At 33.5% G+C, this 25,865-nt stretch overlaps 1 protein-coding gene across 1 annotated transcript in view; it reads left to right on the top strand.

Moving 5' to 3' along the window:
- Positions 1-6,361: 6,361 nt before the first annotated feature.
- The window catches only part of LOC106474788 (pancreatic triacylglycerol lipase-like), a 47,532-nt gene continuing 28,028 nt past the window's right edge, over positions 6,362-25,865 (top strand). The window contains exon 1 of the mRNA XM_013935483.2: positions 6,362-6,409. Coding sequence (XP_013790937.2) covers positions 6,370-6,409 — 40 coding nt within the window. The 5' untranslated portion in view covers positions 6,362-6,369. The remainder of the gene's footprint in view (positions 6,410-25,865) is intronic.

The raw sequence follows: 25,865 nt of genomic DNA, 5'->3' as shown, positions 1-25,865 counted from the left end.
TCTAGAAGATAATTTGGGTAAAAGTATTCAGATTGAGTCATGCATGCTAGTAAAAATAGATCAGAATTGGATGAATGGTTGTAACAACAGACCAAAACTACAACTCGCCTATTAGTATTAGCTGAAATCTAGCATGATTACTATTTTAAATCTTCATAAACTATTCTACATTCTTTTAAAAGAAATACCGCTGTTAATAAAGGAAGAAATAGACGTATTCGATTAACTATAATGAGCGGTTTGTAGGCGCTCTTAGTTAACTTCACGCCAGGCGTGACTTTTCACCCTATGTAAAAATCTGCACGCTAACTTTTAGTGTGCTATGACTGAAACGGAAGCCTGCAAGAAATTCAGGCCTAAAGAAAAATACAAATCTAACTTTTCTCAGAGAACGATTACAGTTAGTAGTTTGTGCACATCAAAAACTAACTTGTCATTTATTTATGACCGGAGGTGATAACAGAGCAATGACTCTTACAGTACTTTGATCTTCCTCATTTTCCTTAATGTTACTTCTTTATCTGTGGAGATGACCTTTCAAGCACTTTTAACATTAAATATAGTCATTTTGTCCGAATAAAACTACGGTTATAACCAATCTAATCAAAAGCACCTTAGGTGTGAAAAAAGTTGCAGCCAGAAAGGATTCAGTGTGCAACTTAAAGGAATGAAATCAAAATTGGCGGCCAAATTGGTAGCTACACTTATAAAATTGATAAGAATTTTACAGCAAATGTTAATTCGCATGTTTTGTTCAACTTGGGGCATGATGGTGGGTAAAACAAAACACGCAGCCTAGCTAATTAATACTGCATATTTGCTATAAAGCTCTTATCAGTACTATAAGGATATCTACCAGTTTGGCCGCCAATTTTTATTTCATTCCTTTAAGTCGCCCGCTGAATCCTTTTTTGGCCGCACCTTTTTTTTACACCTGAGGTATTTATGATTAGATATCATGACATTTTGTCAATACACACCAACAAACCACAGCAAGTAAGACACTCGATAGTAACCCACATTAGCTTTAGGATTGCAACCCTATTATTCGAAACAGACCTATACTTTACAGAAACGATCAGATTCTTTGAAATATATGGTGGTAGTTTTTCTTTCTGAAACAGTGTTAATAGCTTCCTTTATAGTAACGCCAAGGAGTTTAGATTAACAGTTTCAATCGGTACAGCCGTATCGAGCATAATTATTTACGCTAATTGCTTAAGATAATATCATGTGGCGCTAAACGCGCTTTAATTAGGATAACTTCATAAAATTTAGTAAATTTGTGCTGAAAAGTTGGCAATGAATAATCAATAATAACCGTCAACCCGTATGATTCTTTTGAAAACTTGAGTCAGAAACTGCTAATCTAGTTTGCTTGGCCTAACCAATACTTATGTATCTGCACGTCCTTTCACCTTATAGTTTTGCTTCTCTAAATCAGCCATCTTTAATTCGAATGACAAAAACTAAAAACGGTCCACTTTTACTCTTAGGTGAAGCTATAATAAAAATGTTAGACTGATAGCTCATGTGACTTTTTGCGTAGTCGTGCACAAAACCTTTTGTCAACTTTGAGCGGTTTTTGTTGAATAACTTTGTACATGTAGCTTATATTTACACCAAATGAGACTCATTATTGTCAGTTTTTAAAGATCTATCAGTGTACAGAATTTGAAAAAAATCCATAAAAGTTAAGTATGTTTTTCTATCAAATAAAATGTAGGTACTTTTGGTGCAAGAAGAAAGAAGAAGTAACAGTGGATGTGTTCTACTGGACATACCAAATTACAAGGTAGTCTATAAGTAAATAACTGAGATATAACATCTCCAATTTTGATGGAGAAAAAAAGGGATAATTTAGATTACCACAGTCCGAGCTACAGAAGGTGAAAATCTCCAAAACTATCACTCTTGTTAATAACACACAGTGTGTCTTGCAGGTTGTTTTTTTGGCCGCACGACACACTACCGTGTGTCTTGATTTCCTCGAAATCCATCTGATATTATTTGCGATATTTTCTAATTGCCAGGGCTAAGAAACCAGCTAAATTTGGAGATGAGGTGCTGTGATATCTGATAGGTTTGCTATACAAACCAACAGCCCAAACACAGGAATAATTAATTTCCAAACAAACTGTTCAATCCTAATTTTATAACTTCTTTCTCTGCAGATCTGGTAATATTTCTTTTAGTACTCAAAATAATATAACCATGCAGTGAAATCCCCGGTGGCTGTAACATCATAATAACATCTTCAAGATTAAGGTGAACAGTAATATTATTTCAGTAGTCTAGTTTGACAGAAAATATGTTAAATACCTGACATAAAATGCAGTTTCTGAAACGTAGGCTAGAGAGTGTGATTCCTTCGAGTCTTATATTTTTTCGTTGATGTAATTTTAGGAGCTTCGATTCATTTGTACTTGTGGTATTTATTTCAGTTGAAACATTTTTTTTTATTGTAACGGCTATTTTTAACAGAGGTAGGTATACTAATATACGTCATTTTTGCCAAATCATTGTAAAGTGATGTTGTCATAATAACTATTTAATTTCTTTATCAAACTTGATCTATTCAGATAGTGATCCTGAAAGTGGCATGGCTTTCAACTACTTCGATATAAGCTTAAAGTTTAATTTCAATGAAATAAAAATCATAAGTAAGCATTTGCTTCGTCTTTGTCAATATTAAATACTTTCACTCGTAACAACAATGGGAAATTAAACGATTCCTGTGTATCTAAAACGTCGACATCCAGTATCGTTTGTTTGATACGCTGAATACATTACTCCGAGATAGTGTACATTTATTGTTAGGGAATGGATAAAGAGTTGAATGAATACATTTACTGGTGAACTTTGAAAGGCTTTTCATAATATTAAACATTAATATATATATTTATCATCCTACGTATGTAAAGTGTAAATTTTCTTGTCCATGTCTTTCTTAATGAATGTTCTTGTCCTTCTTAAGCTTACACGAAATTTTAGAACATTTGACATACATATATTTATCATTCTACGTATGTAAGGTGTACAGTATCAACTTTATAGCATATTAATTGCGAAATTCGGAACTCAAGAACACTACAGATCCTGGATACTGCATGGATAATGTTATAATTTTAACTAAAATGTGTACGTTTGACCATTAACTTAATAAATTTTCTTGTCCTACTTAAGCTTACACGAAATCTTAAACATTTGGCATACATGTGGAAATGCTCAGACACACAAAAAAGCATGTTAAGACTGTTACCATACTGTGTCAACAGTAAAAGTAATTATTCTACTTCATAGTTTGCATTTCAAAATCATGATAGATTTAAGTATCCTATAAATATTTTCTTTGTAGTTCATATGTTGGATAAAATGCAGTACCCTTCCACAAAGAAGCCAGAAGGAACATGAGGAGTTGATAGATAATTTACACACACGGTGTATACTGTTTCCTACTTAAAACCATACTGTAGAAAGGTGTAATTTGTCTCAACTGCATCTGTCTTAACAGTACAGTTATCATGCAACGTTATAAAGTTGTTACTACTCTTTATTGTATATTTAATGCGACAGCTTTACTCTTCCTGGCATAATTTATGATAAATGTTTGTTCTGAGTTCCAGGTACTTACTCAATATATTCTACTTTACAGGGTATTCTATTTCTTTTTTAGTATGGGACCATATTTCTACTCAGAAATTATAAATTCGTACTAGCTTTATTACATGAAGCAATCGTTTTTTTTTCTTCCTTTTATTAATTTATTTTTATTAAGCACATGTAGTACAAGAGGCAACTAGTGCGATTACATCGAAAGCTTTCCCATACTTAGAAAAATTGTTACTGGAAGTATGTCTTCAGTTGAGAGAAAAGCAGTAAATAGGTCACTAACTTCCGATAAAACTCTTTCAAAGTGAGAAGGTCCGAGGAAAGATTTGAAGTAGTCAACCAGTATGACGTCTTAACTTCCGGTGAATTTCACACACACACACACACATACATACATATGCTGTATATCTGAGAAAAGGAATAAATACTTAGTAAGCATAACTCATTAAATTTAAAAAAATCGTCTAAAGAGATTAATTATGAGAAGGAGATTGAAGTAATGATACGGTACAACAGATGTATATAACTTTCGGTAAACACGTTCTGAAGAAGAAAGTATGAGAAAAGAGGCAAAGAAACTAACAGTGTTACCATATGGTAAAAAGCCGTTCAAAAACAGTGAATTATTTCGGAGAGAAAAAGTTGGTGACCTCCAGCAAAATCGTCTATAAAGAGTGGATAGATTAACTAGTATATTGCATCAAGTGTTAATATTATTAATATTTAGTAACAAAAAAGAAACAGTCAGTAACAAGTGAAGTTTTTATTTTTTATTTTATCTATGTTTTGCCTTACGGATTTTTTTTTTTTAAGAACACAAGAATAGTTTTAGCTAAAGTAAAACAGCTTTGGCAATAAAAAGTAATTAACATTTAACAAACTCAAAGCAGAAACTGAAAAATGTAGAATTCTTTGTAAAAGCCTCTCTAACGCATGTAAACATATACGTTGAATGTTTACATTGTTCCCTTATAGTTATTGTAGAACGAAAACTGGCTGGAAGAGTGGAGTTATATATTTGAGTTAAGTTATAGGAGTGTTTGAGATATACATAAGTACGTTTACGTGAAATAATAATAGAAAATAGCTTATATTCCCAACGGTTTAAGTTTGCCCTTGTATCAAAGACTTCTGTCATACTGTGGAAGCCGAAACATATCTGTAAAAAAATACTTAAACTACATCACGTTTATTTCTATGAAAAAAATAATTCGCCATTCTTTCTCAGTTATATCAGTTTCTCCAGTCTACTTTACTTTCCGAAAAAAATAAAATGCTTTCATCGTTGCACACTGAAATGTGGCATACATGGTTACCTAAAAATATCAACATAAATTTCGGTAACACATGCAACGTTCTACTTTAAATTATTTCGTTCGTGGCATCATAATGCATATAAAGTATTCTTGCTGTTGCACATTGAAATGTAGCCTGAATAGTTACATAAAAACATCAACATAAATTTTAGTAACATGTACAAGCCTAACGTAAATAAAATATTTTTTTGTATTCTTGTGTAAACTTCATTATGTGTTTTCTAGCTTGTAATTATTTTATACTAATTAATATAACACACTTTGTTATGATGTATAAACAACATTATATCCATTCACTTTGATATATGTGGAGTTCATTAGCTTTCTTTCAGTTTTAGGTAATGAGTTTGATAAATATGAATCTATTTCTGGTACAAATTATTCATGTGCTATCGGTAGGACAAAGTCCGGGTTCAATAAGATAAGCTTCTGAAAGCAGATTATCCAATCACTTCTAACACGTTACTGGATTTACTTTAATAAGGCAAGTATTCTAACTTGTCGCACCGAGAGACTGCAGTTATAGGCACAGCCGCGAGGTACGTTGGAACAGGACAAGATTAACTAGTGAGTTGAACCGAGATCCTTGTGTGCTAAAACAAGGCTTCGCTTTAGTTCTGAGGTCAGGTATGGGGTGACCAGCAGAAGGGAAGACCAAATCAATAGTTTCTGTGACCAGTTTACTGGTAAAGTTCAGACTAATATGTTTTTCGGACTGAATCTATACATATTCACTAGTTACTACTACAAAGAAAAGGGCCGGAAGTCAATTTGCACTGGCCCTAAGAAAGAACCAAAGGACTGGCGTTGAAGACAGGCGTGACCTTCTCCTATTGGCCTCCACCCTCATCATTTCATGGCATCTCTGAAAAATCAGGTTACAGTTAAATACCGCACCCTCTGATCCAACAAGTTAAGCGTAATTATCCCAGACCAGGTGGACGAGCAACTTATATTATAGTGTATATTTCTCCTGTAGGTCAGGACGTCACGCACCGCAGAGTGGCGCACGCAATACAGAAGGTTCAAGGTTTTACGCAAGGCGGTATTTACGTTACAACCTAAGAACGTGTTGGCTAGTAGTAAGTACTAAACAGCCAGATTCGGAGACATTAAAGACCTGTTCGTGGGGGTTATTCACACCGCAGCTTGAGAGTCTGGCTGATTGTACACTGTACAGCAAACAATCGTATGGAAATATTATAGAAATAGCAAAGTAAGCAATTAATAATTCAATTAACCAGAATAGAATGTTTGCAGGAGTTTTATACAAGTCTCTGCTAAGTAGAGTATTGGATGCTACCTTGGAAACATGTTGAAAAACTCTACTTTTGCATCCTTATACACTTGAAACCATGCCGAGAACAGGAATGTTAACAAAACGAAGGAAGAGCTTCCCACAAGGTTGTCAGACTGAAACCGTGCTGTAACCGTAGGAGAGATGACTGCGAGTCTGTGTCTTCGTCTTCTTGTAATAACAAGTAAGTTATAGTTAATCTGAGACATATTCAGATAGGCCACAGTGACATGTATAGTAATGTCCAATATTAATGAATAAATAAATTTCAAGAATAAATATTAGCATAAATACAAAATATAGAAACAATAATATCATTATTAAAAACTTTCTAAGAGTTCACTAAATCTAATTATTTTTGTACAGATAATACTTTATCAAAATAGAATAATTTGGTCAGTGTTTATAAACAAAACATATTTTGTACTATGTTTAATCAAACATAACAATGTGTTCTGAAGTATTTATGCACACGAAAATACTGTACTAGTATGAATGGAACACTGCATGTTTCTGGTCATCATGTTTTAAAGAGAAGCTGAAAACTGTTTAAACCTAATTTAGTTATAAAGAATATATATATATAAATACCAGATTTCTAGTTTAAAAGTAAAACAGTTGTATATTTGTAAGTTGCTGTCCTATATATCGAGTTCCTAGACTTCAATATCTATGACTGTAGGTGTAGAACACGCTTTGAGGTCACTGGACGTTTAACGACTTTCTGGAAAAGTTATCAATCTTGTGTGATGTGTTTGTTTTTTTATTACGAGTAGTTTTTATTTTTTTAGAAGCAGAGTATATGCATTTTAGTGAGTAAGCGATGTATCATTCTAAGAACCCATGACTGAAAGCAACTAATTGTTCATTTCAATACTGAGAGTTCAGTCATACGCGCACAATATATATATGTGTAATTAATACTAGCCTTAAAATATTTGGTCTAATTTTCCCTAGATAGTTGTAGAGAGATGTCTTTTTTTTTAGGAATATATATATATTTGTTGGCAAGGGAGAACAAATTACCAAGAAGAAAAGGAACTGTATTTGTATGTTAAAATTTTATTTTTTTTCTCATCAGATGTGAAATTGGCCTCCAATGAAAAAGAAAATAAATTATAACATACACTCACACACGTGTATATATATATATATACACAATCATTAAACAATTAGTCCGCTGTATAGTATCGAATAATGAATTCGACGAAATGCCATAGCATTCTCCACATAATTAAATTAACCAAACTTTTGCGAGTCCTGATTGATAAATACATCTGTAACTTGAATCCCAAAGGTTTTTAAAATTGTTTATGGGATCACATCCTAGCTTAGTTTTCAGATTAAAACCGATTCTGTCTAAGTTTATTCCAGAAGTTTTCTTGTCCTGCAAAACTTAACAAATTAGTTTTAAAATGGGCATCCAACCACAAAATGTGCAGGTCATTTATACTGTACCATCTGTATAACAGAATCATACATTAGTTTTAAAATCTTTATATGAGTATACAAAACCAAATGTGAACAAAGCTTTCAATAAACTGGTTTAACCCACTTATATCTGTTTAGAAGAATTCTTATTCAAGTCTTCACATTAACATACAAAACTAAATACAGAGCTTTGCAATAAACTGATTCAACCCAGTTAGATCTGTTTAAAAGAATCAGTGATTCGTTTTAAAATCTTTGCAGGAACATACAAAACCAATAGGTGAACAGAACTTTACAGTAAAATGATTTAACCCAGTTAACGCTAGAAAACTAAGAATACTATGCTGGTAGAGATGATGCAATTTATGTGTAGGTGTTTTTCTCCACCCAACTATGCATAGCTGAAGAAGCGACTAAATTCGGATGTGTGAATTCTATAACAGAGAAATAAACCTTCTGCCCTCTATCAGCCTGTAAAAGCGCATTCTGTGACATTAAAATGAAAATATTAATAGAACAGTTCACCATATTATATGCATTTGAATTTTCTTTTCCCTTAGTTTTTATTTTTTTGGAAAGTGAAAATTCAAATCAGATACTTTTAGATGTTTTTGTTGAAATAACAGCTCAGGCTAACCTCAGGGGCGTTAAACTAATTAATAGATTTGACTGACAAAAGTAAATATGTTAAACTGTAGTTTTTCAAACAGTAAAACATTAGGTAATGAAACACCCGAGCTAGCTAAAATTACACTTTCCAAGATAGTTTCGGATGTGGAGTGTATATAAAAATATCCTTTCAGACTTAAGTTTTGTTATTTGACAAACAAAAACAGATCTGAAGCACGACTTTTACAGTCTTGTGACTTGAAATCTGATATTTATTTAGCAGAAAGGATACATACCATCTAAAACACTGAAACTTTTAGAATAATAATTACTCGTCAGCAACACAAGATAACGCTAATTGTATTAATAATTACTTACGTAAATTCAAATAGCTATGTTACGATTTATATTGAGGATTGTAGCATAGAAATAACCGTTAGCAAGAGGTTTCGTGTATAGAATATTCTCTAACGAAGGTTATGAATTGCACCATATTTGAGAAAAAATTGTACTAATCAGAGATCGGACAGTCAGATTTTCATGTTAGATTGTATATATGATCATACATGCATCAGGCTTGAAAGTCAATTCAGGTGCCATCATGCTCTTAGGAGGAATTTTTGTCTTAAAAGACATTAAGATGTTGTCAACAAACCCTTTACAGTCCTCATGGTCTACCCATACTCGTTCCCCAAGAGAATCTTCAACAAAAACCTAAGTTAACATGTCAAATTTTAATTAATCATCTAACTTTTAACAACAAAACAAAACAAAAAGAAATAATGGAATCTTCGTCAGAGCTTTGGCGTGCATCCTTTACCTTTTATATGCTGGCCATAACTTCGTAAAATAATAGTGACTATCGACATTAACTCACCCACATAATACACGGATTACAAGAAACTCTTTTAATTATCAACGATATGATTATTAGAAGAACCCATGAATGAAAGCAAAGGAGAACACATAATAATTGGTTACATGACAATATATATATACTGAATAAATTTTAGTATGCAACACCCTTTTAAACTTTTTTAAATTTATTGTGAAAAACTTAAAAGTAATCACATATTATCAAGTTAAGAAATTCAGATTTTATCTATATGATATAGATGTATTCATGCGTACATGTGGCATGGGTAGATAGTCTGAGGATTTTGTGTTCAGAGATCTAATTTTATTATATTAGTTCACTCATAGAATGTAAAATGTGATATGATATTTTAATATCCATTCTGCCTGTTCGAAAATCTAACTACTGATAATGAGTTTTATAAGGGTGGATAGTTTCGATAGATATTAAATACATCATTTAAGTCACTTCCTCTGAAAAATGTCCACACTTACATTTTTATTTCTTTTTGATCGGATTGTTTTTTTGCTACCAGTTGAATGAGCGGAACTAGTTTTGACAAATTTATTAAATTTTTTTTGCAATCCTCATATATGCAAATCAGGGTGTGCAGTTGATCACAAATTATGCACCTATAAACATAGTGGTGCAGTTGAAAATTCATCTGTATAAGTAAGTTCAAGTGGTTACTAATAATAAAACATATTTAAGATTATAAAATTCAATTCAAGAATTGATGAACAAATGTATTTACTAGAATATTGTTAATTCGTTTGGATCATTTGTTACTAGGCCTGTATATATGAGGTGCAATAAGGCGTCATGTATTAAAAAACGATGAAGTTAAAATATAATTTCCAGTTGAAAAGAAAATCCTTAGTAAAAACTCTGATGCAAATACTACTTGATATTCACACAAAATACCAGAACTTTAGTAGTGTTTATTAATGCAGTAGTGAAATAAAACTGCACTAAAGGTTAAAAAGTGTATCACATTTATTGCTCGATAAATGGTTATGAAATAAAAACAAAATGGATTATTCCACTCAAACTATATTATCTAGTTAAACGAAATAAAATCTAAAATTTTAACGTATTATATGTATATCGACTGTTCTATTTCACTTATAAGTAGAAATAGTTTTAGTGTTAACAAAACAGTACAGGTATGCTTAGTTTAATATACAAACACGTGGTTTACTGACCTCTGTTTATGGTTCCGTGAGGTTACGAACATCTAGTTGCGTGTTTTTTACACCGGTATTTGTCAAACCTGGATTTTTTTGTAAGCCTCCAGGTCCCGGATCTAAATAATGTCTTCTTTTCTTCCTTCTTTCATTTATTTTAAATGGAAACATTAGCTGTACCCCTGATCGTTCACACTGAAGAAAGTTTTCATCTTGTCTGCGAGTAAATTGCGATGAAAGTCACAAGCAAAATAAACAAGAATTAAACAAACTTAATATCTAAAATCTTTCAAACGTACAGAAGTTGTATACGCTATTTTATGTATAGGACTATTGTATTCACATTTTACATCAGTCACGTTCATTTGCATTTAACAGTTGTTTTTATTTGTGAATTAATTGTCTTTTGTTCATAATATCTCCACAGAGATTGTTTTACAAAATACTTTTTAAATATAAAAGAACAAAAAGAGGAAAGTTAAGGTTAGTTTTAATATGACGTACTTGTTTTTAGACGTCTTGGTATAATACATACATTTAAAAACTGACAAATGTTTATTTTTGTTTCTTGTTATTTTTAACAACAAATCTTCTTTATTTATTATTATTACACATTTTGAGCAGTCGTTTGAATTCCAAACTGTGACTTAGTTTTACAGAATACGGGCTAAGCATGGATAATCTTTTGTGAGAAATATTAGAAATTAGAAGAGGCCCATTAAAACAATTCAACGGTAATTTACCTAAAAATAGTGATGAATGAATATAAAATGTGAAGTCAAACCAATTTCTTGGATCAGAGCGTATATGTATTCTGATTGTCCAGTGGACCGTTAACATCGTGTTATGTCATTTAATGTGTTATTTCAATAAGAAAAACAGCATTGCATTTGTTTTTAAGTAAAGGAGACTGACTGGAATGCATGTTGAATGTTGGGCAAAAATGTTTGGGTTTCGATGCAATGGATACAGCACAATAAGGCGCTCAGGTTCGCAAAGTAGCCACGGGGATTTTTTTTTTCCGCTGAATGCCACCGTTCCTTGTTTTACTGAGGGCGAAAAAGATCGCTACCGAAGTAAGCGCTTTTTGACAGTTGTCATTTCTATAAGAAGTTTCAAAGGGGTTATTTCCATTCAAATCAATTTATTTGACATGATACAATCAAATTATGCATTTATACAACACCAAGATGAATATATATATATATATAAACTTCTGTTTATGTGTTTTTTTATTTATTCATGTTTCTACCTTCGAAATATTTTTTTCCATCAATTGACAGAGCAAGTCTCGTTTTTTTTTCTCGTGAAATTCCCTCACAAAAACAAAAATGTTTGTTTTTCATAAGTTTTGTTTCCCTCAGGCTGATCGTTCAGAACGTACGAAGACTGGCGGATCAATGTCAACATTGATATGAAATTTTAAGAATTGCAAAAATTTAATAATTTTCCTGCAATGTACTCTTGAAAATAAAAGAATGAGCATTTTGATATATATATTTCTGCGATCAATCGCTCAGGAGATAGAGAGCTTGACAGACGGATAGATATTTGACTATTATATATGTATATATATATATAGATAATAGCATACACTGCTGCTTGGGAAATCCTGAGAACTCGGGAATTATCTATTTATGCTCTATTTTTTTATTATACATACACCACTTGTCAAGGTCACGTTCGTATACTGCATGTACTAGTATTCAACAGCAGACATTTTAGTAGGTTGTACAAAGAGTGTGCAACAGTTGGTATCCTGTTCTCCTTCAGGTTTTACGTCAAATCCGGGTCCTGGATCTTGTCTTAGTAGTACCAAGTACAGAATGCGTCGAAATAAATCGGCATTATGGAGACAAGGATAATCTGTGTCAATAGGTTTCTAGTAAGAAACCCCTATATTACAACAAACATTCTTAATAGTATATATATATATGTCATTATGTAAAAAGCGCGGTTGTGTGTGGTGCGGCCAAAAAACAACCTACAAGACTCACTGTGTGTTATTAAGAAGAGTGATAGTTTAGCAGTTTTTCACATTCTGTAACTCGGACTGTGGTAATCTAAACTATCTATTTTTTTTCAGTGGATGTGTTCTACTGGACTCTTAATGGACATACCAAATTACAAGGTAGTCTATAAGTAAATAACTGAGATATAACATCTCCAATTTTGATTGAATTACTTCTTCTTTCTTCTTTGCACCAAAAGTACCTACATTTTATTTGATAGAAAAACATACTTAACTTTTATGGATTTTTTTTTTCAAATTCTGTACACTGATAGATCTTTAAAAACGTACAATAATGAGTCTCATTTGGTATCAATATAACCTACATTTGCAAAGTTACTCTACAAAACCCCTCAAATTCAACGAATGTTTTTGAGCAAGACTTCGCAAAAAGTCACGTAAGCTATCGATATAACATTTTTTTACTACAGCTTCACCTAAGAGTAAAAGTGGACCGTTTTTAGTTTTTTGTCAGTCGGATAATGTTTTACCCACTGTCATGCCCCAAGTTGAACAAAAAACGAGGCCTGGCTAGGTAATGAATGAATATTTGCTGTAAAATTATTATTAATACTATAAGTGTAGCTACCAGTTTGGCCGCCAATTTTGATTTCATTCCTTTAAGTCGCACGCTCAATCCTTTTTTGGCCGCACTTTTTTTTCACCCCTAATGTGTTTTTGATTAGATTCAGTTATACTGTAATAAACGATATGAGTTAACATAATGTATAACCCATACCCTCAGCTCGTTTTCTTTCTTCACGCAGAGGTTTTTTTTCGGGATCCCGTAATATACTATTGCTTCTAAAATACCTGTTTTTTGGGTTCATCGTGGCTCAGCGGTTTGCTGGACTGTGAATCTGATAGGTCCATGATTCGTGTCCCAATGCCGTAAAATACCTGGTTTTTTGGGGTTCATCGTGGCTTAGCGGCCTGCTGGACTGTGAATCTGATAGGTCCATGATTCGTGTCCCAATGCCGTAAAATACCTGTTTTTTGGGGTTCATCGTGGCTTAGCGGTTTGCTGGACTGTGAATCTGATAGGTCCATGATTCGTGTCTTAACGCCGTAAAATACCTGTTTTTTTGGGTTCATCGTGGCTTAGCGGTTTGCTGGACTGTGAATCTGATAGGTCCATGATTCGTGTCCCAATGCCGTAAAATACCTGTTTTTTTGGGTTCATCGTGGCTTAGCGGTTTGCTGGACTGTGAATCTGATAGGTCCATGATTCGTGTCCCAATGCCGTAAAGTCGCGATCCGTACTTTGCAAAGCTACACGAGGGCTATCTATGCTAGTCGTTCCTAATTTAGCAGTGATAGACTAGAAGGAAGGCAACTAGTCAACACCACCCACCGCCAACCATTGGGCTACTCTTTTACCAATGAATAGAGGGATTGACCGTCATATTTTAACACCCCCATGGCTAAAATTGTGAGCATGTCCAGTGAAGAGGATTCGAACCCGCGACCCTCACATTGCGAGTCGATCTCTCTTAACCACCAAGCCCTAAACAAACAGTTTAGTACTGGAGATTTTTTATTGCCCACCACAAGTATCAAAACCAGATTTTTGGAGTTGGAAGTCCGTAGACATACCGCTAAGCCACTGGGGAGCACACGTTATAAGAGTATTCTATTAGAGTAGTCGAAGAATACCTATCAGATCAAAATTAGAGAATGCTAGGGCAAATAGCCCTTTGCAACTTTGCACAAGTGTCCAAAACAAACAAATAAACAGACAAACATTATTTTCACATTAAAAATATACCATGTAATTCAGTTTTCAATAAGACGAAACTTCATGTGTCAGAGATATTACAGTCTGAAATAATATTTACAAAATGGAGATGTATCTCTTTATATTTCTATTACATCTTTTTAGCCAACGATCCAGTAAAGTGACTTTAAAATTAATCACAATCAGTCCTTGATACGTTACTGAATGCGTATATTAGATAATTCATTTCAAGGACAGTTTCTTTAGATACGTTTGCGAATGATATCACAGGAGAGTTGTTCAAAGCTCAGAGTTCGAAGTACAGGGAATACTTTTTAATCCAGCTATTCGCTTACATACTTCCACAGCGATTCATGAAGAATGACATAACATATCTACAATTACATATCACATTTTTTAGGTTTCTTTCAGTCAGTTGCTAAGTTCAAGGAATAAGACAAATATACTTAACTTAATCTTAAAAAATGAAAGCACCAGTGTGAAATTAACCCCCATGAAATTAGGAAAAAATAAAATCCTCTTTGATATCCTACACAAACTGTTTAATTGAAAATGAAAGTGTACATTTCATAAGTGTAGAAAATTGAACAAAATCTTTAGTTTATGAAGGAACCTTATTGAACATGGCAAGAATGCACCACAAAACAAGTCTGATTCAACATCTATGTATTACATTAAAAACGTCGAGTAGATGCAAGAAAATCAGCTTGATGGGATTATCCATAACACCTTGTTTTAAACTGTATTTCCACATGTTAAACAAACAAAAAGCTGGAAAGACCACTAGGCTTGAATATTGAAATTTTAAGCGAATTTGAATAAGTTTGAGGCTATCGCCATACCTTTTTGTTTTAGGCATACATATAAATTTAGGTAATGCCAGTTTTAGATTTATATAGTTTTAGTTTGCTTGGATGGTAATTGGATTCGTAGATCGAAGTTTTGATTAAAATGTGGAAGTTGAACTTTTTAATAGCCATGTTCTTGTGTTTTAGACCTCAAAGTTAAAACTAATGGGAACCAAAGTTTCTTGAAAATGTAAAGCTTCATTAAGTCTTTAATTAATCGTGAGAAGGTTTAAAAATATTGCTGAGAATTTTGGTTTCAAAACTTAAAGAAATTACAATAGCATAATATTAATGCTTTAATCATGTCTTTGATACTCAACAATCGAGTTAGTTTTATCTGAGCTTTGGAAATGAAGAATGCAAGTATCATAACTAAATCTGTTAATAATAAACAAATGATTTTCTTCATAACTCTTTTTTTTTCAATTTACTACAAGTTTCTGTTTTTAACTATAAGTTCTTGATTAACAGGATGTGTTCAAATATGAATTGCGTTGATCCTGAACTCAGGATGTCATGTCAGGCTAACTAATTCTGATATTCATTTTCTGTATGCGTCCAGCATGCTCGATAAGTCGTTGACTAGTTTTTGGTGACTGTCTTGCAAATTTGTTATATGTAGAAATAGAGATGCAGAAGTTTACTTATCTGTAAGAAGGGCTAGTCGACTGATGTGGCTTTCTGGGAAGCTCATGATGAAATATAATTCAAAGAACAGATATTTCGTCTTTGGATTTTGCTGGAGAAACTCTTCTTCTTATCTAGCAGCCATATGTACAGATAACCAAACTAAAAGTAAAAAAAAAAAAAGTGTTTTTACTGTTATTTGGCGTTTTTGTTCCAAGTGATTCATGTGTATTATGATTGTTAATATCATGTTTCTACCTGAAGTCGACGAAACGTCGTCCTCTACACTTGTGTCTCTACAACAGGCAGTTGCCGTCCATTCTACAAAGGTTCATTGTGAATACTCTCCTAAACAATTTATCAATGAAATGTTTTCTCAGTCTCTTATTTTTAGTCGAATCAGACTCCGTTACACTGGAACTTCATGCCATTGTGGCCTAAATTAATCTACCTGTTAGTTTTTGTGCATGTTAGATATCACACATACAAAGCCTTTTCAAACTGTGCTATCTTGAAACACAATTAAGCTTCAAAGCTAAGCAGTTGTGACGATAGCCTGGACGGAACATCAAAGCAAGAAAATTCTTATGGCAGCACTGAATGTTTTGTGAGATATGAATGGTTCCTTATTTTGTTATTGCTCGATTTATCCCAAGATTGCAATATTTTGTAAAACATATACGTGGACACTTGTATAAAAAACTGGGCCTCTACCCACCATAATTTCATATAGAAGCAACATTTACGCTTGTTTGACAATGATGTTTTCACTTGTAGCTAAAGTAAATATACACTTAACCTTATGCCTTACGTCATTCACGTTCAAAAAGATAACGGAAAAATATTCTATGATATATTCAAGGTGGTAGCTTTGGTTTGTTTGTTTGTAATTATGCACAAAGCTACACAATGGGCTATCTTTGCTCTGCCAATCACGGGTATCGAAACCCGGTTTCTAGCGTTAGAAGTCCGCAGACATTCCACTGTGCTCCTGGGGGGGGGGGGGTAGCTTTGGCAACTACACCAGTTTCATTACATGACAATACTATACCTAAGCTAATAATACTGAAAACTGATAGAGTATTTATTTCTAAAATGAAAGGTAAGGGTATTTCGGAAACGATTTTTTAACCTAGGTTTTCCATGTAAATAATAATTCAGTAACAAAGGAATATTTCTTTAATCGTTAAAGGACCTACGATAAGTTTGTTTGCATTCATTCAATGTGGGAAAACAAACAAATCAATACAGTAAACGTTTTTGTGTCACAGAAAGTGCTTTCTAACAGTCAGAATATTAGAAATATAAGCTTATGATAAAAGCATGAAGAAACAAAAATGTATATACTATAATCTCTTTGTAACATATTCTTCTTACTAACTATAAACATCATTTTTTACTTAGTTATTTATATGAAATGTTCAGTTCATGAATCGTGCGACATTTTCTTTTTTTTTTTGTTGTTGTTTGTTTGTTTTTATGTTTTGTTGCTGGAGTGTTAATGAGATTTAATAACTCTGCCATTGAATAAAATCATACAAATACTGTGATTTTGAAACAAATCTCAATAAGTTACGTTTAGAAATACCTTTAAAGACTATGAGTTAAAGACCAATTACTTTATATTTTAATAGAAGGGTCGTACTGGATAATTACGTAACGCAGGAAGACAAAGCTATTATTAGAGTGTAATGGGCTAAAACCTGTATCCATTTGGTACAGCTGTTACCTAAGTACGGCTTTAGAAACGTTGTTGTGACATTACATTACAGCTAAACTTTCAGCTTGTAGATTGAACAACCTTTTACAGTTTGATCTTTTGTTTTGGTTTCATACTTTTCTTGCACTAAATTTCAGGCATAGACATATCTAGTTCAGAAGTACTCCTTAGAGGAAAGGACATCAACTGGAAACTCTTTTCACCTATTATGCAGTTACTTTTAACAAATAGTTGGATTGACCCTTATAATTAAACCGTCCCCACAGCTGAAAGTACGGAGCGCATTCAGTAACATATAGCGGTTCGAATCTTGTACCTTTATTTCCCAACCTGGTACGTTAACCTCTCGGTCACTTTGCACCCAAATTTTTATGGTACGATTCTACATTCTGTAAATAACAACTGTAAAAAAAATACTCACTCTTTACCCAAAACCGTATTCACGACGACATAAACGTAAGTTGAAAGTTATAAAAAAAATGGCAATATCTAGTGAATCACAACTCCCTTGCAATCTGATACTATAATCACAACTCCCTTGCAATCTGATACTATAATCACAACTCCCTTGCAATCTGATACTATAATCACAACTCCCTTGCAATCTGATACTATAATCACAACTCCCTTGCGATCTGATACTATAATCACAACTCCCTTGCAATATGATACTATAATCACAACTCCCTTGCGATCTGATACTATAATCATAACTCCCTTGCAATCTGATACTATAATCACAACTCCCTTGCAATCTGATTGAAAATACAAATGAGACGGTCACGCGGCTTCAGCTTAGTAGATCTAGTTTATCTCATTCGTAGATTTGAAACGAAGTTCTTAACTAACCTGTTTCATAAATAATGACGACATTTAAGAATATTTAACAAATAATAAAATGATTGTTTTATACTTAATATATAGTGACATTGACGGAAAGTATTTAACGAATAATGGTAGTGTTTGAGAGTATTCAACAAATGCTGTCATAACTCAATAAAATATTTAACAATAAAGACAGGAATAGAAAATTCTAAATAAACTAAGTCATGACATATATACGTATATGGCATACAAAACATACCAAGCATTTCTTTTATTTTTGGTTTAGGCAGGTGAACATGGTTTACCTAAGATTTTTGTACATACGTTCTGGTGGATGAGTAAACAGATTTAACAACAGAGAACATAACTAGATCTGGAATGTGGCTAATTTGCTGTTGTTCTAGTTACACACAGTAATAGGTCATTTTTCTTTGGTGTCACTAATTTCTTCTCTGGAAGACATCGTTGTAGAACTGGCGTAGTTTGTATACTCTGTGGACTCTATAGCAAAGTTAACCGTGTATAGGTTTGATAATTCCTAAAGGACACATCCTTACTATTTTTCTTATGGTATGCACTATGAGAGAGAGGTATCCATGTTGTGTTTTCTATATACTTTTTCATTGTGTTCCAGATTTTCCACTAATACATAACTCTTCCAGTATGTAGAGAAAAATACTGTCTGTTGTTTCATGTATTTTCACTGTCTTGTGTTTATTTAAACTAACTTTGTAATTTCAGTACCAATTTTGTGTCCAGCCTCTTCTTTCAATTCACTTATGTAGGACAGTAACTTAAAACCTGCACAACATGTTTCGTTTTCCTTAAATTACTATTGTTACTATTCTTATCTTCAAGGCAGTATACGTACATCCGAATACCATAGAGGGAAGTAGTAAAGAAACATTTTGGTGCAATAGCCAGGATTTGTTTTGCAGAGTTTTCTGTGTTTCCTTAATATGTGTATTTCTGTGCTTCTTCTTAATTTCCCTATCTACACAAACATGATATTAAAAAACAGCAACAACTTGGAAATGGCATTTTTCAGACAAAGAACTTATGTGCAAAGGGAGAAGCCCATAATATTGTACAGTCCAAAACATAGACATAGACTTTTACTGCTCGTGTGAAGGTCGTATTCATAGTCTTGATCTAGCCATAATTTCATGGAGAAACAAGAGGGACCATTGAAAAGTTGCTGCTTTTACTGATTATCTGTAATGGCTGTATGAATAGGCATATTCTGCTTTTACATTTGCAGAGGCCATCTTTGTGACTAAGTTTAGAAAAGGTCTCCCAAGGGAAATGATGAAATATCATAAGGGTGTTGGGTTTTAAGTTTCAACTTCGAACAGATCTCAAGAAAGGAAGATGTTCACAGCAAAAGTTGCAATGGACCAACCTCAACGAGAGCAAACACTTGTTATGCTTGCATTTAGATAAATTCGAGTAAAATCTAGATCTTTCCTGATGCCAAACTGGATGCTAGTGGTTAGTCAGAGCTTCTCATGATGTTTGTGCTACAGGAACAGCAGGGACCTTCATAACAACCTTGGCAAGAGAGGTGGGGTGTTTGTGTTCTATGGTTATGAGATGCCAGGACATTTTAATGTAATTGTTTCAGAAAAAGACAGGATGAACTTTCTTACAAGTTGTAAAGAGGTGCATAAACAAACTATGCACAGAGTTAGTTCATCATGGCTAACAGTAACTGGCTAGATATAACTAGATATTGGTTATTTCAATCACAGAACAAAAGTAGTTAGTTGTCTCCAACCTTTTTTCAAATTTTGGTTTCTTAAAGACAGACCTACTGCAAAAGTTGTCACTCAGTCTCACTTGTACAACAAGTGAACTGCAGTTCCATGAAAAGGGAGTTCAGTACTGAACAAATTGGACCAGGGAAGAGGACTATAGGAGATTGTGTTAGAAAACAGGACATTATGAATAAAATGTACAGGTGGTGTTCTAAGGTGCACTACACACTTATTCTGTTGTGTTGTGAAAATTGTATAACAATCTATTTCTTGTCCAGAAACCAGGCTGCACTTTCTTGAATAGCTATTCTGGCTGAATGATGACATAATTCATGTGCTAATCTGTAAATACGGGTATTTGACTACTCAGCTTCCAATTAGAATGGTTATTGGATCAATAAATAAAGTAAAAGTGGCTGGAACTAACTGTAGAGCTAATTTCAATCCAGTTTCACAACATCAAAAATCAAATTTATGGCTCTCATAATATCATTTATAGTTGTTTCGATGATTGTATCAGCAACTTAAATTGAAAATAATTACAATAACTCATTCGAATTATTAGTTGCATATGCCAATGAGTTTGTGGGGCTAGGTGGTCATTTGGGTTGGACAATAGTAACATGTCACAACATAGCTGCAAGTCATATATATATGCTTTATATACTTTCCGGGAGCGTTAGGGTTACATAGACACAGTGGATGTTGCGTTGATCGTAAATGGGTAGCAACTCCCTGTTAGTTTGGTTTGTTTGAAGTTAAGCACAAAGCAAAACAACGGGCTATCTGTGCTCTGCCCACCGCGGGTATCGAAACCCGGATTCTAGCGTTGTAAGACTGCAGACATACCGCTGTGACACTGGGGGACCTCCCTGTTAGAAAAACACTTCAAGAAATATATTAGTGACTATACAATCTAGTTACGCAGCTCAGGTGCAGAAGACGACGTTTCGAAAATATTCTGCCTTTCGTTTTCAGGTCCTGAATGCCTGATGAAGCTTATCTGAAGAGGAGTGTAACTGAGATATGCCTGCTTGATTACGTTGATGCCTTGGTGTTTGTTTACATGTTTCAATCTAGTGTTGAAAACCTGGACATTGCTTTTCAGTGGATAAGTAAATCAGACTTGAAAGTGAAATCAGGGAAGTGAGAACTTATGTATACACAGGTGGAATTTCTCAGTCATATTGTAGAAAGTGACATGTTTCTACAGATCCTGTTTTGTTTTTGTCATATTATTGATGTTATGTGGACAAAGTCTTCAATGACTAAAGCTAAGGGTCATTGTAGGTGGACTGAAGGCTGTGATCAAGTATTTTGGTCACTTAAACATGCTCCAGTAGAGGTTATAGCATTGGTATATCTGAATTCAGACAGTCTATTCGTCCTGAACACTGATGCAAGCGATAATGGAATTGGAGTAGTAATGTTGCAGTTACAGGATGAAGCAGAACACCTAAATGCATATGTTAATTTTATGCTGTTGACTTTTGATTGTAGATATTACAAGGCAAAAAAAAAAGAAAAGAAAAGAACTGGGTGTATTTGTAGTATTTGTCAAACGTTAACACCACTGATTGTTTAATAGGAAAATCACTATTCAAGTGAACCATGCGCCATTGAAATTGATTATGAGCTTCAAACGTCAGAGAGGATGACTGCTCATTTGATGTTAATATTGCAGGAGTGTAACTTAGTTATACATTGTCACCCAGGCCAACAACATGGAAATATGGATAGATGACTGTTTCACCACATGGTGAAAATTTCTCCATTCGTTGATGTTTTGATCATGGGTACCATGTAGGTGTGAAAGTCATAGTAATCACAGTACTTGCTTATCTTGCAAGTGAGTGGACTCCATCAATTGAAGAATATAAATTTACAATGAGCATTATTTGCCATACTACAAGGTGAATCATGACCATTATACATAGAGGAATGTTATGCAGATGCACGTAACCTACAGCACATGTACGAGCATTTCAGTTCAACAAGGTGTGCTGTACAATTGTTTTACACCGCTGAAGTGTGCTTTCCATTATGTGAAACAATTAGCGGTTCACATAGCTTTTAAGCAAGAAATACTTCAGATTGTGTATAATACAAGACTGTCGGATACCAGGGTATTACCTGCTATGTGCTAACATGTAAAATTATTTGTTCTGGCTACATTCACATTGATACATTGCATGATGGTGCAAATACTATAGTATGTAATGTTCAAAGTGAAAACTGGACAAAAAAGGGAAAACTACAGCACAGGGTTGTTCTCCATTACAGACGATAGGCCTCAATATAGCTAGTTTTCTTCCAGGCCACCCAATGGTACAATAGTAAGTTTGAAGCCTTATAACGCTAAAAGCCGATTTTCGATACCTGTGGTGTGCACATCACAGATAATCAATTGTGTAGCTTTGTGCTTAACTGGAATCAAACAAACAAATTCTCTTTCAGAGACTGAATGTGATAATTGATATTTGCTGGTCATTATCAATTATTGGACCAAGTAGGCAAGAGCTTAAATATTTGACAAAACATCAGCACAGTTCTTTACTTATGTGCTTGTTGAACAATGGATAACACGACTTAGCGCACCTTAAGCAATTAACACAAACCAAAACAAAAATACTTTCAATATCCAGTTTTTGGCATTGTTGTATAAGATGTTAGGAGCTGTGGAGGTATACACTTTGCTGTATCATTGGCAGTCTTGTGGTTTAGAAGAATTGGTAATAATGGCTACCAAGCGAATGTTTTGAATTCTGTAAGTCTGATTGCACTGATTGTGATGAATGTAAGTGACTTAGTTCTGGCAACTAAAACCATATGCCACTGTTTTGTGCGCTTGTTAGCTTAGGAATCAGAGATGGAGATATTAAGAGTGCTGTTTTATATTATTATGACTCAGTTAATGATCCTTGCTTTTCGAGCAATCAGATTAATTTATGATGAACATTAACTAAGTATTTGAACAAGAAACTATCTGAGCACATCCTTGTGTGTGAAAATGGGATTTTAATTAGAATTTACTTACAAATACACTCCTTTGAGTAAATGAGCCTTTTATTACAATATGTATAATAAAGAAATAGTGATATTCATCAGGACAGAGTGTGGGTCAAACGGTGATAAAAATCATTTTATATAAGTACTTGTTTCACTAGTTTTGCCTGAATATATTTTTTCTGTGTCGTCAATTGGAAAAGAAAATTGGATAAGATAGTGAATTTACTTTACTGTTGAATATTGCACTTAGCCTGCACTGGTTTGAGATTGTGTTGGTGTATACTATAGTGTAAAGCACAAATATTTATCCACGCAATGTGAATTTTAGTTGAAAAAATTTAAACTCAACCACATTGTGCCTTTCATTACTTATTTCATGATGCTCAGAGAGCATTGAGCTTATAGGTGACAGTATAGTAATATGCAGAACAGCTGTTGGGCAGCAATAATCATAATAAGCATCTGATTTAATTTCCATGGTTACTGTGAACAATTGGGTAACCTGCTGGATGCTATAAATGTATACTATATGTATTGTGGATATATGTGTAAATAATGTTGTACATATATGGTTAACTGTGCGGAGTTTCGCGTGTAGGTAAGAACAGTGTTGTTGTTTGTTATTAAGCACAAAGCTACACAAAGTGCTCTGCCCACCATGGGTATCGAAAGCCGATTAAAAGGTTTTATATTGTACTTTGTGCTATAACATTTTGTATTGCAGTATACTGTTGTATCTTTGTTAAAGGGTTTTTATTATTTATTGTGAAAGTTAATTGTGGGTTTGCTAATCTTTTTTAATTTTTTTTGTATTCTGAATTATTGTAGTTTGATTTTGAAGTTGTATCTTTATTATAGAGCTTGTTCCTTAGATGTGTTTTTCTGTAAGTTTTCTTCAGAGATAAGCACAAATTACACCAAATTCGTAGTCATTGTGCAGTTTTTCTTGTTTGTTATTATTTTATTGGACTCTAAAGGTTACATTTACAGATTGTCAATTCGGTCTGAAGTTCAAGGAAACAAGAAATGTGTTTTGTAAAACATATCAGGCGTTTTTTTCATTGTTTTTAGTTTAGACATACGTGCGAGCAAGGAAGCGTATAGGTTTAAAAATAGAATATTTTGTTGTTATGCTTGTTTTAGAGCTAAGCCACATTGAGCTCTCTGCTGTGTCCACTTCGAAGAATCCAACTCCGGATTTTAGTGTTGTAAGTCCTTAAACGTCGAGAGATAGAAAACTGGTTCTGAAATATGGCAAATTTGCTGTTATTCATGCGTCATTCTCCTTTGATATAAAAAAAAATTCTCTCAAGGTAGATGTCGTTGTAATGTATAAATGTGGTCTACATAGCAAGTTCAACCATGAAAAGATTTCGCGATTCCTAGAGGTTATATCTTCCATATTTTTCTAATGGGATGACCAAGAACGATGTGGGTAGCGCATGCGCTCTTGGAGAGATGAAATCATTGTTTTTTTATATAGTGGTTATCTTTCTCTCAATCTGATCCAGGTTTTACAGTAATATAGATTTCTGTCCAATCTTTTGTTTCGTGTACAGCTACCTGGTGTATTGTAACAGTCTGCCTTTTTTTAAATAAGTAAATTTTAATGATTTTATTTCATTGCCAAATTTATGTCCAGTCTCTTTCTTCAGTTCAGTCAGTTAGGAAATTCAATTTAACTCTTCATAACATTTCCTGCGATTCCTTAATTTTTTGCATTTACTAATGTTGCCTCCTAAGTAATCAGTATCCCTGATAATATCACAGATATCGGCATTTTCAACATTTTAAAACACCTTATGCATCCCCTCAGTGGCATAGCGGCATGTCTGCGGACTTACAACGCTAGAAACCGGGCTCCGATAACCGTGGTGGGCAGATCACAGATAGCCCATTGTGTAGTTTTGTGCTTAATTTCAAACTAGCAAACAAACACCTTATGCGCTCATGAGCTAAGCGGATAGGTCAGAAAACCCTCTATGGTTCAGGAATACCAGTCTATAACTTTGAACCCCTGACCAGAGGGGAAGAAGCCAGTCAGAAGCATCCGCCGCCACAATGAATTTGTCTGGTTATGAACTGAATAATTAGATAACTGTCATCCTTATACAATACTCATAGCTGGTTTGGCCAACGATCACACCACAATTAGCCCTGGTATAGTTACGGAATGTCTAACAAAATATATCTTAGTTGGAAAATATTTAGGGTAAAATATATTAACAACGCTGTGGTTTTCGGGAGCATTTTAGCTTGAAAGCGCGTTGAGCCTTTCTCATTAGTTTATACAACACATCAAAATTTATTTTTGACACCGTATACTTATAGTAATAAAGCTGTTAAATAAAAAAATAATTATTTTGTTATCATAGCGTTTTAAATGTGACACAACTTCACGTAAGAAACTTATCTATTTGTTTTGTTTCTGAAGTAGCTAGTGTTTCGCATTTTACTATCATTCTGTGACAAAAAAAAATGTGTTAGTTTAATAATTCTAATAGTGCAAAACCTAACTATATAACTTTTTAATAAAATATTTGTATTAGCTAAAAGATGCAAAAAGTTGGATTATGTAATTCTGTATTAAGTGATTTTTTATCAGTTGAATATTCTAATAGACGAAATACAAAATGAATTACAGAATTTCGCAAGAAAGAGTTTACTTCAGTTCAAACTCAGGGAGGAAGTCAAAGTGTGAGTTATATAATTTGTTAATAAAGGGCTTAGATTTTTCAATATTTTTAAACGGGAAGAGTAAAGCTGAATGATATATTTCAGTAAAAAAAAACGTTTATAGAATTTCAATATTTTTGTACAAGAAGTAAAATAGATATATATTTTATCAATGTGCAAGTGATACCACTCTTCTCAGAAGAAATGTGAATTATATTTTTATATAATACAGTTTTCATAACAGTTCAAAACTGTATTATTACGTGAAGTACATATCATTCAATAATAAAAACATTTTTTGCAAGATTTCGTTTGTTTGTAATTAAGCACAAAGCTACACAACGGG

Source organism: Limulus polyphemus, unplaced genomic scaffold (assembly GCF_000517525.1).
Source record: "Limulus polyphemus unplaced genomic scaffold, Limulus_polyphemus-2.1.2 Scaffold142, whole genome shotgun sequence".
Taxonomy (NCBI): Eukaryota; Metazoa; Arthropoda; class Merostomata; order Xiphosura; family Limulidae; genus Limulus; species Limulus polyphemus.
The sequence above is the reverse complement of the archived record's forward strand: the minus strand, read 5'-3'. Positions and strand labels throughout refer to the sequence as shown.